This window comes from Oncorhynchus masou, chromosome 24 (genome assembly GCF_036934945.1).
Source record: "Oncorhynchus masou masou isolate Uvic2021 chromosome 24, UVic_Omas_1.1, whole genome shotgun sequence".
NCBI classification, from domain to species: Eukaryota; Metazoa; Chordata; class Actinopteri; order Salmoniformes; family Salmonidae; genus Oncorhynchus; species Oncorhynchus masou.
In genome coordinates this window covers 43,999,143-44,014,142 of record NC_088235.1, presented here as the reverse complement: position 1 = coordinate 44,014,142, position 15,000 = coordinate 43,999,143, and the positions used below count along the sequence as shown (strand labels likewise).

General features: G+C 47.6%; 1 protein-coding gene across 7 annotated transcripts in view; it reads right to left on the bottom strand.

The window, feature by feature from the left end:
- The window catches only part of LOC135512231 (zinc finger MIZ domain-containing protein 1-like), a 213,158-nt gene that overhangs the window by 62,161 nt on the left and 135,997 nt on the right, over positions 1-15,000 (bottom strand). For all 7 annotated transcript variants that reach the window (XM_064934032.1, XM_064934030.1, XM_064934026.1 and 4 more), the window contains one exon: positions 7,434-7,553. In XM_064934032.1, coding sequence (XP_064790104.1) covers positions 7,434-7,502 — 69 coding nt within the window. In that variant the 5' untranslated portion in view covers positions 7,503-7,553. The remainder of the gene's footprint in view (positions 1-7,433; positions 7,554-15,000) is intronic.

Sequence of the window (15,000 nt, the reverse complement as noted above, 5' to 3'; positions counted from 1 at the left end):
GATGAGTGAGAGAGAAAGGGTGAGGGAAGGGAGAGGGAGGTAGGGGATAGGGCTAGATGAGTGAGAGAGAAAGGTAGAGGGAAGGGAGATGGAGGTAGGGGATATGGCTAGATGAGTGAGGGAGAAAGGGAGAAGGAAGGGAGCTGGAGAGGGAGGTAGGGGATAGGGCTAGATGAGTGAGAGAGAAAGGGAGAGGGAAGGGAGATGGAGAGGGAGGTAGGGGATAGGGCTAGATGAGTGAGAGAGAAAGGGAAGGGAGATGGAGATGGAGAGGGAGGTATGGAATAGGGCTAGATGAGTGAGAGCGAAAGGGAGAGGGAAGAGAGATGGAGAGGGAGGTAGGGGATAGGGCTTGATGAGTGAGAGAGAAAGGGAGAGGGAAGGGAGATGGGGAGATGGAGAGGGAGGTAGGGGATAGGGCTAGATGAGTGAGAGAGAAAGGGAGAGGGAAGGGAGATGGAGAGATGGAGAGGGAGGTAGGGAATAGGGTAGATGAGTGAGAGAGAAAGGGAGAGGGAAGGGAGATGGAGAGATGGAGAGGGAGGTAGGGAATAGGGTAGATGAGTGAGAGAGAAAGGGAGAGGGAAGGGAGATGGAGAGGGAGGTAGGGGATAGGGCTAGATGAGTGAGAGAGAAAGGGAGAGGGAAGGGAGATGGAGAGGGAGGTAGGGGATAGGGCTAGATGAGTGAGAGAGAAAGGGAGAGGGAAGAGAGATGGAGAGGGAGGTAGGGGATAGGGCTTGATGAGTGAGAGAGAAAGGGAGAGGGAAGGGAGATGGAGAGGGAGGTAGGGGATAGGGCTTGATGAGTGAGAGAGAAAGGGTGAGGGAAGGGAGAGGGAGGTAGGGGATAGGGCTAGATGAGTGAGAGAGAAAGGTAGAGGGAAGGGAGATGGAGGTAGGGGATATGGCTAGATGAGTGAGGGAGAAAGGGAGAAGGAAGGGAGCTGGAGAGGGAGGTAGGGGATAGGGCTAGATGAGTGAGAGAGAAAGGGAGAGGGAAGGGAGATGGAGAGGGAGGTAGGGGATAGGGCTAGATGAGTGAGAGAGAAAGGGAAGGGAGATGGAGATGGAGAGGGAGGTATGGAATAGGGCTAGATGAGTGAGAGCGAAAGGGAGAGGGAAGAGAGATGGAGAGGGAGGTAGGGGATAGGGCTTGATGAGTGAGAGAGAAAGGGAGAGGGAAGGGAGATGGGGAGATGGAGAGGGAGGTAGGGGATAGGGCTAGATGAGTGAGAGAGAAAGGGAGAGGGAAGGGAGATGGAGAGATGGAGAGGGAGGTAGGGAATAGGGTAGATGAGTGAGAGAGAAAGGGATAGGGAAGGGAGATGGAGAGATGGAGAGGGAGGTAGGGAATAGGGTAGATGAGTGAGAGAGAAAGGGAGAGGGAAGGGAGATGGAGAGGGAGGTAGGGGATAGGGCTAGATGAGTGAGAGAGAAAGGGAGAGGGAAGGGAGATGGAGAGGGAGGTAGGGGATAGGGCTAGATGAGTGAGAGAGAAAGGGAGAGGGAAGAGAGATGGAGAGGGAGGTAGGGGATAGGGCTTGATGAGTGAGAGAGAAAGGGAGAGGGAAGGGAGATGGAGAGGGAGGTAGGGGATAGGGCTTGATGAGTGAGAGAGAAAGGGAGAGGGAAGGGAGATGGGGAGATGGAGAGGGAGGGAGGGGATAGGGCTAGATGAGTGAGAGAGAAAGGGAGAGGGAAGGGAGATGGAGAGATGGAGAGGGAGGTAGGGAATAGGGTAGATGAGTGAGAGAGAAAGGGAGAGGGAAGGGAGATGGAGAGATGGAGAGGGAGGTAGGGAATAGGGTAGATGAGTGAGAGAGAAAGGGAGAGGGAAGGGAGATGGAGAGGGAGGTAGGGGATAGGGCTAGATGAGTGAGAGAGAAAGGGAGAGGGAAGGGAGATGGAGAGGGAGGTAGGGGATAGGGCTAGATGAGTGAGAGAGAAAGGGAGAGGGAAGAGAGATGGAGAGGGAGGTAGGGGATAGGGCTTGATGAGTGAGAGAGAAAGGGAGAGGGAAGGGAGATGGAGAGGAGGTAGGGGATAGGGCTAGATGAGTGAGAGAGAAAGGGAGAGGGAAGGGAGATGGAGAGGGAGGTAGGGGATAGGGCTAGATGAGTGAGAGAGAAAGGGAGAGGGAAGAGAGATGGAGAGGGAGGTAGGGGATAGGGCTAGATGAGTGAGAGAGAAAGGGAGAGGGAAGAGAGATGGAGAGGGAGGTAGGGGATAGGGCTAGATGAGTGAGAGAGAAAGGGAGAGGGAAGAGAGATGGAGAGGGAGGTAGGGGATAGGGCTAGATGAGTGAGAGAGAAAGGGAGAGGGAAGAGAGATGGAGAGGGAGGTAGGGGATAGGGCTAGATGAGTGAGAGAGAAAAGGGAGAGGGAAGAGAGATGGAGAGGGAGGTAGGGGATAGGGCTAGATGAGTGAGAGAGAAAGGGAGAGGGAAGAGAGATGGAGAGGGAGGTAGGGGATAGGGCTAGATGAGTGAGAGAGAAAGGGAGAGGGAAGAGAGATGGAGAGGGAGGTAGGGGATAGGGCTAGATGAGTGAGAGAGAAAGGGAGAGGGAAGAGAGATGGAGAGGGAGGTAGGGGATAGGGCTAGATGAGTGGGATAATGACATTATTGCTGGTTGAGGTGAGTCAAAGAGCCTACATCTCCAGGGTGAGACGGGTTCATACTGTAGTTGCCACAGAGAATAATGTTTCTAAATTTACACTGGGAAAAACAAAATGAAAGAGAAAAGCCCAGTCCGAAGAAAGCTACTCACTCTTTCCATTATCGCCTTTCTGTTTTTTCCAATCTGGAGGGACATGATAGCAGAGGGAGAGGTGTCGGCATCCTCACAGGCATGATAACACAAACATTGGCACAGACACACGCACACACACGCACACACACGCACGCACACGAACACGCATTCGCACCATGCATACACATGGATTTAGTACTGTAGATATGTGGTAGTGGTGAAGTAGAGGCCTGAGGGCACACAGTGTGTTGTGAAATCTGTGATTGTATTGTAATGTTTTTAAAATTGTATGAACTGCCTTAATTTTGCTGGAACCCAGGAAGAGTAGCTGCTGCTTTGGCTAGTTAACTTGATAGTAATGTGGTGGATCAAGAGCTACCCACCAAACGGCCTAACAGTAACTAGAGAGACAAGGAGCAGCAGTGATGTTAACAAACATTGTGACAGGGAGAGAGAACGAGGGAGAGAGAGAAAGAGGGAAAGAGAGACAGAGAGGCAGAAAGAGATGGAGAGAGAGAGGCAGAAAGAGAGAGAGAGAGAGAGAGGCAGAGAGAGGCAGAAAGAGGGAGAGAGATAGAGAGAGAGAGAGAGTCAGAAAGAGAGGGAGAGAGAGAGAGGCAGAGAGAGAGGCAGAGAGAGAGAGGCAGAGAGGCAGAGAGAGAGAGGCAGATGGAGAGAGAAAGAGAGAGAGGCAGAGAGAGAGAAAGAGAGAGAGGCAGAGAGAGAGGGCGAGAGAGAGGAGGAGAGAGAGAGAAAGAAGGAAAAAGAGAGAGAGCGAGAGGGAGAGAGGGAGAGAAAAAGGAGAAATAGAGAGAGGGAGAGGGAGAGGGAGAGAGAGAGGCAGAGAGAGAGGAGAAAGAGAGAGAGAGGGAGAGAGAGAAAGAGGTGAAAGAGAGCGTGAGAGAGAGAGGGATATATATATATATATATATATATATATATAGAGAGAGAGAGAGAGAGAGAGAGAGAGAGAGAGAGAGAGAGAGAAAGAAGGAGAAAGAGAGTGAGAGGGAGAGAGAGAGAGAAAGAATGAGAAAGAGAGAGAGAGAGAGAGAAAGAAAGAAGGAGAGAGAGAGAGAGAGAGAAAGAAGGAGAAAGAGAGAGAACTTGAGAGAGAAAGAAAGAAGGAGAAAGAGAGAGAGCAAGAGAGAGAGAAAGAAAGGAGAGAGAGAGAGAAAGAGGGAAAGAGAGACAGAGAGGCAGAAAGAGATGGAGAGAGAGAGGCAGAAAGAGAGGGGGAGAGAGAGAGGCAGAGAGAGAGGCAGAGAGAGGCAGAAAGAGGGAGAGAGAGAGAGAGAGGCAGAAAGAGAGGGAGAGAGAGAGGCAGAGAGAGAGAGAGAGGCAGAGAGGCAGAGAGAGAGAGAGAGGCAGAGGGAGAGAGAAAGAGAGAGAGGCAGAGAGAGAGAAAGAGAGAGAGGCAGAGAGAGAGAAAGAGAGAGAGGAGGAGAGAGAGAGAAAGAAGAAGGAGAGCAAGAGAGGGAGAGAGGGAGAGAAAAAGGAGAAATAGAGAGAGGGAGAGGGAGAGAGGCAGAGAGAGAGGAGAAAGAGAGAGAGAGGGAGAGAGAGAAAGAAGGAGAAAGAGAGAGAGAGAGAGAGTGAGAGGGAGAGAGAAAGAAGGAGAAAGAGAGAGAGAGAAAGAAAGAAGGAGAGAGAGAGAAAGAAGGAGAAAGAGAGAGAACTTGAGAGAGAAAGAAAGAAGGAGAAAGAGAGAGAGCAAGAGAGAGAGAAAGAAAGGAGAGAGAGAGAGAGAAAGAAAGAAGGAGAGAGAGAGAAAGAGAGACAGAAAGAGAGAGAGAGAGAGAGAGAAAGAAGGAGAAAGGGAGTGAGAGGGAGAGAAAGAAGGAGAAAGAGAGAGAGAGAGAGAGAGAGAGAGAGAGAGAGAGAGAAAGAAAGAAGGAGAGAGAGAGAGAGAAAGAAGGAGAAAGAGAGAGAGCAAGAGAGAGAGAAAGAAAGAAGGAGAGAGAGAGAGAGAGAGAGAGAGAGAGAGAAAGAATGAGAGAGAGAAAGAATGAGAAAGAGAGAGAAAGAGAGAGAAAGAAGGAGAGAGAGAAAGAATGAGAAAGAGAGAGAAAGAGAGAGAAAGAAAGAAGGAGAGAGAGATAGAAAGAGAGAGAAAGGGAGAGAACGAGAGAGAGAGAAAGAAAGAAGGAGAAAGAGAGAGAGCGAGAGAGAGAGAAATAAAGAAGGAGAGAGAGAGAGAGAGAGAGAGAGAGAAAGAGAGACAGAGAGAGAGAGAGAGAAAGAAGGAGAAAGAGAGTGAGGGAGAGAAAGAAGGAGAGAGAGAGAGAGAAAGAAGGAGAACGAGAGAGAGCAAGAGAGAGAGAAAGAAAGAAGGAGAGAGAGAGAGAGAGAGAGAGAAAGAGAGAGAGGGAGAGACAGAGAGAGAGAGAAAGAAGGAGAAAGAGAGTGAGAGGGAGAGAGAGAAAGAAAGAAGGAGAAAGAAAGGAGAGAGAGAAAGAAGGAGAAAGAGAGAGAATGAGAGAGAGAGAAAGAAAGAAGGAGAAAGAGAGAGAGCGAGAGAGAGAGCGAGAGAGAGAGAGAGCGAGAGAGAAAGAAGGAGAAAGAGAGAGAGCGAGAGAGAGAAAGAAAGAAGAGAGAGAGAGAGAGAGAGAGAGAGAGAGAGAGAGAGAGAGAGAGAGAGAGAGAGAGAGAGAGAGAGAGAGAGAGATGTCTGCAGCAGTACAGGCAGACAGACATCAAAGCCTTCCGGTCCTCCACTGAATGTCCGTGTTTACCCCGTCTGGGGATCAGGCTGTTCATTACCTGCCTGAGTAGAAAACAGCTCAGCCCTCTGGCCCTTTGCCAGGACCCCAAACCAAAACAATAACCCACCAGCAGCATGTGGGCAGACATCTGTACTCACTCGCTCTTAGGTCTCAGAGCAGAGCTATCTATTACAGAACAAGACGTCAGTGAATCAGGGAGGGAATGAGAGGAAGACAGGAGTTGGAGAGAGATAGAGAGAATGGACCAGACTAAAACAGAGAGAGATCACCTAAAGAGTCTGTGGAAGAGACAGGAGTTGGAGAGAGATAGAGAGAATGGACCAGACTAAAACAGAGAGAGATCACCTAAAGAGTCTGTGGAAGAGACAGGAGTTGGAGAGAGATAGAGAGAATGGACCAGACTAAAACAGAGAGAGATCACCTAAAGAGTACGTGGAAGAGACAGGAGTCTGAGAGAGCAGTCTCTTGCACTTAACAGGGCATCCCTCTCTATCTCTGTCTATCTCTCTCTCGCTGTCCCTCCCGCTCCTCTCGCTCAGCCCCAGTGCAACCTGATCTGTGTAGCTGTAGCTAATGGGAAGGCTAACAGATCACCACATAAGGCGGTATGATGTGTGTGTGTGTGTGTGTGTGTCTGGTTGTCTGTTTGTTCACCCACAGAGGTAGGCCTTGAGAACAGACAGCAATATCATGACCTCTGAGAGGGAGAAGAGCCTTTAACGGTGGGTCTTTTGTAATGTGGAGATGGGTGATTGTGGAAGCAGCTGTGGACTATCAGAGAGAAATGATTGAGATGCAGAAATGAGAAAGACGGAGGGGAGATGGAGATGAGATATGTTAAAGAGACGGAATGGAGACAGATGAGGAGGGGAGGGAGATGGAGAGATGGAGAGGGAGGTAGGGGATAGGGCTAGATTAGTGGGATAATGACATTATTGCTGGTTGATGTGAGTCAAAGAGCCTACATCTCCAGTGTGAGAGGGATCATAGTGTGAGAGGGATCATACTGTAGTAGAGAAGTCTGTCTGTGTTGTTTTGGGATGTAAAAGGAGAGCAGGAGGGAGAGAGAGAGAGAGAGAGAGAGAGAGAGAGAGAGAGAGAGAGATGTCTGCAGCAGTACAGGCAGACAGACATCAAAGCCTTCCGGTCCTCCACTGAATGTCCGTGTTTACCCCGTCTGGGGATCAGGCTGTTCATTACCTGCCTGAGTAGAAAACAGCTCAGCCCTCTGGCCCTTTGCCAGGACCCCAAACCAAAACAATAACCCACCAGCAGCATGTGGGCAGACATCTGTACTCACTCGCTCTTAGGTCTCAGAGCAGAGCTATCTATTACAGAACAAGACGTCAGTGAATCAGGGAGGGAATGAGAGGAAGACAGGAGTTGGAGAGAGATAGAGAGAATGGACCAGACTAAAACAGAGAGAGATCACCTAAAGAGTCTGTGGAAGAGACAGGAGTTGGAGAGAGATAGAGAGAATGGACCAGACTAAAACAGAGAGAGATCACCTAAAGAGTCTGTGGAAGAGACAGGAGTCTGAGAGAGCAGTCTCTTGCACTTAACAGGGCATCCCTCTCTCTCTCTCTTTCTCTCTTGTCTTCTGCTCTACTCTCGCTCACCCCCAATGCAACCTGATCTGTGTAACTGTAGCTAATGGGAAGCCTAACAGATCGCCATATAAGGCGGTATGGTGTGTGTTTGGAGAGAGCAGCTGTAGACTGGAGGAGTCTCTCCTTGTCGCATTGGAAAGGATTGACAAGAGCACGGGGCAGTACAGACATCAGGGATCTACTGTACTTTAAAAATACCCTTTGATCCAAGCAATCCTTCTTTTTGAAAAATCTGCCAATGCCACTTAGCATGCAGACAACTTAGAGATGATACACACCGTGAGGGAATTTGGCCCCTCCATGTTTTGAACCCACAACCTTGGTGTCAGTTGCTTATGTCTCACCTGTTTGATACACAGCAGCCTGTCGTTGGTCTGCTGGATGTGCCGGTCCATCGACGGCAACGCGTTCATCTTGATGACTGCTTCCTGCTTCCTCTAGCCTAACGTGACGCCATCAACACTCTGGAAGACAAGGAGTTCGATTTGGTTAGGGACTGAGAGATATACAGCTTGGTTAGGGACTGAGAGATATACAGCTTGGTTAGGGACTGAGAGATATACAGCTTGGTTAGGGACTGAGAGATATACAGCTTGGTTAGGGACTGAGAGATATACAGCTTGGTTAGGGACAGAGATATACAGCTTGGTTAGGGACTGAGAGATATACAGCTTGGTTAGGGACTGAGAGATATACAGCTTGGTTAGGGACTGAGAGATATACAGCTTGGTTAGGGACTGAGAGATATACAGCTTGGTTATGGACTGAGAGATATACAGCTTGGTTAGGGACTGAGAGATATACAGCTTGGTTAGGGAATGAGAGATATGCAGCTTGGTTAGGGGACAGGTTATTTAGAGACAAGAGAGGCAGATATACAGCCTGGTTAGGACATAACATTGTCAGGACAGGAGTAATCTCGGAATCCAGAACCAAATAAAAATGTTTTGCTAGTTAGCTACTTGATTACTCAATTTGATGTTACTCAGTAATCCAGTGATGTTGGAATATATCCCAGATCATACCATCAAAACAACCCGAGTGTAACCGAGCAAGAAAATAAAGAAGACCATCGATGACAACCATCATCTACATGAACTACTTGTCCAACAAAACTCCAGGTCTCAATTACACATCACTCAGGGGGGAGAAGTCCCCCGCAAACCCCTGGGGGACATCACTGTAACCATTATCTCCCAGTAAAGAGACAGGCAGCAGCACACCTCCTGTTCAAGGTTATCAATCCTGTCTGCCCCTCTAGACTGATTTACTAGTACTGCTACTCCTCACAGCAGACAGCACAGCCTCTCTCTCTGTCTCTTTCACTCCTTCTGTCGCTTCCATCTCTCTCCCCACCTGTATATCCCACCTCTCTTTGTCTTGCTCTCTGTCCTTATCCCTCCCTCCCTCTCTCTATCGCCATCCCTCGCTCTCCCTTTCTCCTCCTTATCTCTCTTTCCCTCTAACCCTCTCTTACTACCTCTCCCCCCTCCCTCCCTGTCTATCCCTCTCTCTGTAATTCACAAGGCCATGCGGCTCTAAGAGAGAGGAGAGGATAGATTAATAGATGTATTGCCGGTAAGTCAGTCACTCCTCCATCCCCATCACTTCCTCCATAACGTTTATCTCCATCACGGCCACAAATTCCTCAATACAAAGAACATAGCGAAATAATCCCCCATGATGCACTGGGGGAGCCGGGGTTCTACAGCGTTGCACAGAGCTGATAAAGGCTTAATTTTAAGAGCCCATGCTGAGAAGGAGAGAGGCACAGGGGGGAGACAGAGTGGGAGAGAGGGAAAATGGAAGGGGGGGATCAGAAAGATGGACAGACTGAGATGGATGGGACAGAGGAAGAAAGGAAAAGGGTGGAAGAGAAGGTGAAGGTGGCAGGGGAGAGAAAGTGAGGGAGGAAACAAGGAAAAGAAAGAGGGGGAGAAAGGGAGAAGAGATGTTTCTCAGCTCAGGAGCATTGGGGACTGAATCTTATTGCATTTAAGGCTCGGGAGGAGAAAACACACACACACCTTTGAGCTTAACGTTCATTAAGCTCAACGTAAAACTTCAAAGGGACACCTATCGGAGGTAAAAGAGTGTATGTGTTTCTAAACCTAGGAGATTAGGGATTATGGCAGTAGAATTATCTGGAATATAGTCTACTAAAAGCAGTATATAGCCCACTCAAAGAAGTATATAGTCTACTAAAAGCAGTATATAGCCCACTCAAAGAAGTATATAGTCTACTAAAAGCAGTATATAGCCCACTCAAAGAAGTATATAGCCCACTCAAAGAAGTATATAGTCAACTAAAAGCAGTATATAGCCCACTCAAAGAAGTATATAGTCTATTAAAAGCAGTATATAGCCCACTCAAAGAAGTATATAGTCTACTAAAAGCAGTATATAGCCCACTCAAAGAAGTATATAGTCTACTAAAAGCAGTATATAGCCCACTCAAAGAAGTATATAGTCTACTAAAAGAAGTATATAGTCTACTAAAAGAAGTATATAGCCCACTCAAAGAAGTATATAGTCTACTCAAAGAAGTATATAGTCTACTAAAAGAAGTATATAGCCCACTCAAAGAAGTATATAGTCTACTAAAATAAGTATATAGTCTACTCAAAGAAGTATATAGCCCACCCAAAGAAGTATATAGTCTACTAAAATAAGTATATAGCCCCCTCAAAGAAGTATATAGTCTACTCAAAGAAGTATATAGTCTACTAAAAGCAGTATATAGTCTACTAAAAGCAGTATATAGTCTACTAAAAGGAGTATATAGTCTACTAAAAGCAGTATATAGTCTACTAAAATAAGTATATAGCCCACTCAAAGAAGTATATAGTCTAATAAAAGAAGAATATAGTCTACTAAAAGAAGAATATAGTCTACTGAAATAAGTATATAGTCTACTAAAAGAAGTATATAGTCTACTAAAAGAAGTATATAGTCTACTGAAAGATGGTGTCTCCTGACCCCTCCTGTCTCAGCCTCCAGTATTTATGCTGCAGTATTTTATGTGTAGGGGGGGTAGGGTCAGTTTGTTATATCTGGAGTACTTCTCCTGTCCTATTCGGTGTCCTGTGTGAATCTAAGTGTGCGTTCTCTAATTCTCTCCTTCTCTCTTTCTTTCTCTCTCTCGGAGGACCTGAGCCCTAGGACCATGCCCCAGAACTACCTGACATGATGACTCCTTGCTGTCCCCAGTCCACCTGGCCGTGCTGCTGCTCCAGTTTCAACTGTTCTGCCTTATTATTATTCGACCATGCTGATCATTTATGAACATTTGACCATCTTGGCCATGTTCTGTTATAATCTCCACCCGGCACAGCCAGAAGAGGACTGGCCAACCCACATATGCTCTCTCTAATTCTCTTTCTTTCTCTCTCTCAGAGGACCTGAGCCCTAGGACCATGCCCCAGGACTACCTGACATGATGACTCCTTGCTGTCCCCAGTCCACCTGACCGTGCTGCTGCTCCAGTTTCAACTGTTCTGCCTTATTATTATTCAACCATGCTGGTCATTTATGAACATTTGAACATCTTGGCCATGTTCTGTTATAATCTCCACCCGGCACAGCCAGAAGAGGACTGGCCACCCCACATAGCCTGGTTCCCCTCTAGGTTTCTTCCTAGGTTTTGGCCTTTCTAGGGAGTTTTTCCTAGCCACCGTGCTTCTACACCTGCATTGCTTGCTGTTTGGGGTTTTAGGCTGGGTTTCTGTACAGCACTTTGAGATATCAGCTGATGTACGAAGGGCTATATAAATAAATTTGATTTGAAAGAAGTATATAGTCTACTAAAAGAAGTATATAGTCTACTAAAATAAGTATATAGCCCACTCAAAGAAGTATATAGTCTACTCAAAGAAGTATATAGTCTACTAAAAGAAGAATATAGTCTACTGAAAGAAGTATATAGTCTACTAAAAGAAGTATATAGTCTACTAAAATAAGTATTTTGTCTACTAAAAGAAGAATATAGTCTACTAAAAGAAGTATATAGTCTACTAAAAGAAGTATATAGTCTACTAAAAGAAGAATATAGTCTACTAAAAGCAGTATATAGTCTACTAAAAGAAGTATATAGTCTACTAAAATAAGTATATAGCCCACTCAAAGAAGTATATAGTCTACTCAAAGAAGTATATAGTCTACTAAAATAAGTATTTTGTCTACTAAAAGAAGAATATAGTCTACTAAAAGAAGTATATAGTCTACTAAAAGAAGTATATAGTCTACTAAAAGAAGTATATAGTATACTAAAAGAAGTATAGTCTACTAAAAGAAGTATATAGTCTACTAAAAGAAGAATATAGTCTACTAAAATGATTGCATTCTCATTGAGAACTCACTTGCTTAGGACATGGGAAACCGTTGGACAAAACACAGAGAACTACAGAGCCATGATCCATATGACCCAAAAAAACATGACATCATCTACTGTAACAGTGACCTTGTCACGTAAAAGTGCAACACATACATTGACATTGTTGTAATCACAATAATATAGTATCTTGTCTCATCAGCAAATCAGTGTATTCCACGATATCTGGTGGAAAGACAGTGGAGCAGATCAGCGCTTCAAATCAGGCAAAGGAGTGTCCTCAGAACAGAGCAGTGTCCGCAGTTACACGAAGTGACCAGGAGGTGTCTCCCCACTCTCTCCCACTGCAATCCTTCCCAGCCTTCTCACATAACATCACTCTGTCTGTAGCCTTTACAGGCGCTACAAATCCCCCCACCGCACCGCAGCCTCTCAGAGCCGCAGCCGCTTAGACCTGCAGCCAAACAGACCTGCAGATCTGGAGACCATTAGTAGGGCACACTCCAACCCTCCCCCCAATGCAGCCCACCAGACCTGCAGATCTGGAGACCATTAGTAGGGCACACTCCAACCCTCCCCCCAATGCAGCCAAACAGACCTGCAGATCTGGAGACCATTAGTAGGGCACACTCCAACCCTCCCCCCCAATGCAGCCCACCAGACCTGCAGATCTGGAGACCATTAGTAGGGCACACTCCAACCCTCCCCCCAATGCAGCCAAACAGACCTGCAGATCTGGAGACCATTAGTAGGGCACACTCCAACCCTCCCCCCCAATGCAGCCAAACAGACTTGCAGATCTGGAGACCATTAGTAGGGCACACTCCAACCCTCCCCCAATGCAGCCAAACAGACCTGCAGATCTGGAGACCATTAGTAGGGCACACTCCAACCCTCCCCCAATGCAGCCAAACAGACCTGCAGATCTGGAGACCATTAGTAGGGCACACTCCAACCCTCCCCCAATGCAGCCCACCAGACCTGCAGATCTGGAGACCATTAGTAGGGCACACTCCAACCCTCCCCCCCAATGCAGCCCACCAGACCTGCAGATCTGGAGACCATTAGTAGGGCACACTCCAACCCTCCCCCCCAATGCAGCCAAACAGACCTGCAGATCTGGAGACCATTAGTAGGGCACACTCCAACCCTCCCCCCAATGCAGCCAAACAGACTTGCAGATCTGGAGACCATTAGTAGGGCACACTCCAACCCTCCCCCCCAATGCAGCCAAACAGACCTGCAGATCTGGAGACCATTAGTAGGGAACACTCCAACCCTCCCCCCAATGCAGCCAAACAGACCTGCAGATCTGGAGACCATTAGTAGGGAATACTCCAACCCTCCCCCCAATGCAGCCAAACAGACCTGCAGATCTGGAGACCATTAGTAGGGCACACTCCAACCCTCCCCCCAATGCAGCCCACCAGACCTGCAGATCTGGAGACCATTAGTAGGGCACACTCCAACCCTCCCCCCCAATGCAGCCCACCAGACCTGCAGATCTGGAGACCATTAGTAGGGCACACTCCAACCCTCCCCCCCAATGCAGCCCACCAGACTTGCAGACTTGAAAACAAGCAAACCTGCAGCCACTCAGAACTGCAGCAAGGCAGACCTGCAGTAGATCAGTGCACTACAAGCAGGGGCATACTGACTCCCCAGCCCTCTAACCGCTGCTCCACTGTCTGACCTTGTGGCTATTGATGAACTGTTTCCCCTTCCGAGCCCATGCTTTAATGCTGTCCCTCACACCTCCATCACAAACCACAAAACCAGGGAGAAAGATAAGGATGGAGAAAAAGAGATGAAGAGAAATGGAGAGAGAAAGGAAGAGGGCTTCAGCCCCCCCTCAACCTCGCTTTCTCCATTTTCGACTCAACCCCCCTCTCTCCACAACCTCTCTCTGCCTCTCTTTCTCTCCATCTCCCCCCTGTAGGCGATGCCTTTGTTTGTGATCTCTATAGCAGGACCCTCCACGTCTGAGGGAAACCAAGCGAGGTGAAAACAAGGTTCTACATGGGAGGGAAGGAAGGAAGTAAGGAGGGAGGGGGCTGTTTCTGTGATGGAGGTAGGATGTGTTCATTCTGTCTGTCTGACTGTCCAGGCTAACACACCATCACTCTCTCTAACCCTCCTCTCCTATCTTCTTCTCTCTTTTCCTCTCGCTCCTCTCCCTCCCCCCAGAAATATGTTGTGCTGTCACGTACACTCACTGGACAGTTTATTAGGTACAACCATCTCGTACTGGGTCGGACTCCCCTTTGCATCCAGAACAGCCTGAGTTTTTCGGGGCATTCTACAAGGTCGCGGAAACGTTCCACTGGGATGTTGGTCCCTGCTGACCCGATGGCATCAAGCAGTTGCTGCAGATTGGACGACGGTACATTGATGCTGTGAAACAACCGCCCGTTCCATCTCATCCCATAGATGCTCTATAGGGTTGAGGTCTGGGGACTGTGCAGGTACCTCAAATAAACTGAACACACTGTCATGGTCCAGGTGATGTTTGTCCACTCCTTAATTGTCCAGTGTTGGTTATCATGTGCCCACTGGAGCCTCTTCTTCTTGTTCTTAGCTGATAGGAGTGAAACTCGTTGCGACTCAATCGTGGACAAGGATCAACCAGGTGTGTTCCGAGATGCCGTTCTGCAGTTATTCGTCTGTTAGCTTGCACGATTCTTGCCTTTCTCCTTCGACCTCTCATCAATAGGACTGCCGCTGACTGGATGTTTTTTGTTTGTCGCACCGTTCTCTGTAAACCCTAGACACTGTCGTGCGTGAAAAGCCCAGCCATTTCTCAAAGACGCTTAGGTCACTCGTTTTGCCCATTCTGACGGTTAATCAAACAGTAACTGAATGCCTCAATCATATAACACTCTCTGTAGGAGCAATCCATTATCGTGAAAGGGCTAGTGTACCTAATAAACTGGCCAGTGAGTGTACACCAGATAGGTGCAGTGAAATGTGTTGTTTTACAGGGTCTGGAGCAAATTTGTGTTAAGTGCCTTGATCAAAGGCTTAGACCTTGATCTTCACCTTGTCGGCTTGGGTATTTGAACCAGCAACCTTTCAGTTACTGGCCCAACGCTCTAACCATTAACCATTAGGCTACCTAGCACCCGCTTCTCTTCCGTCCCAGACTAAGGACTGAAAGAACATGGGTTAAATAACTCAGCACAAACACAGCTAGCTACACTCCATGTCCTCACTATCAAAATAACACTGAGAAATAATGGTCCACCCTCTGATTTTTTCAGGGTACATTGATTTAGTCCCAAAATGTATTTCACACTGTGTGTGTGTGTTTACTGAGGAGCTGCCTCCTCAATAACCTCATCAGCTATGTCGAGTTCAACTTCCCAGGCTTACACAAACACACACACATACCAACATGTTCACACACACAATATGTTGTGCATATGACAAGCCTTGAAAGCAACAGGAAGCGGATGTGAATCAAAATAACTTAACAAACCATAAAACCCCACCAATACTGTAGTGAAGCTACTAAAAACACACCCACACACACCCCAAAACACAAAGCCCCCCCCACACACACACAACACAAAGCCCCCCCC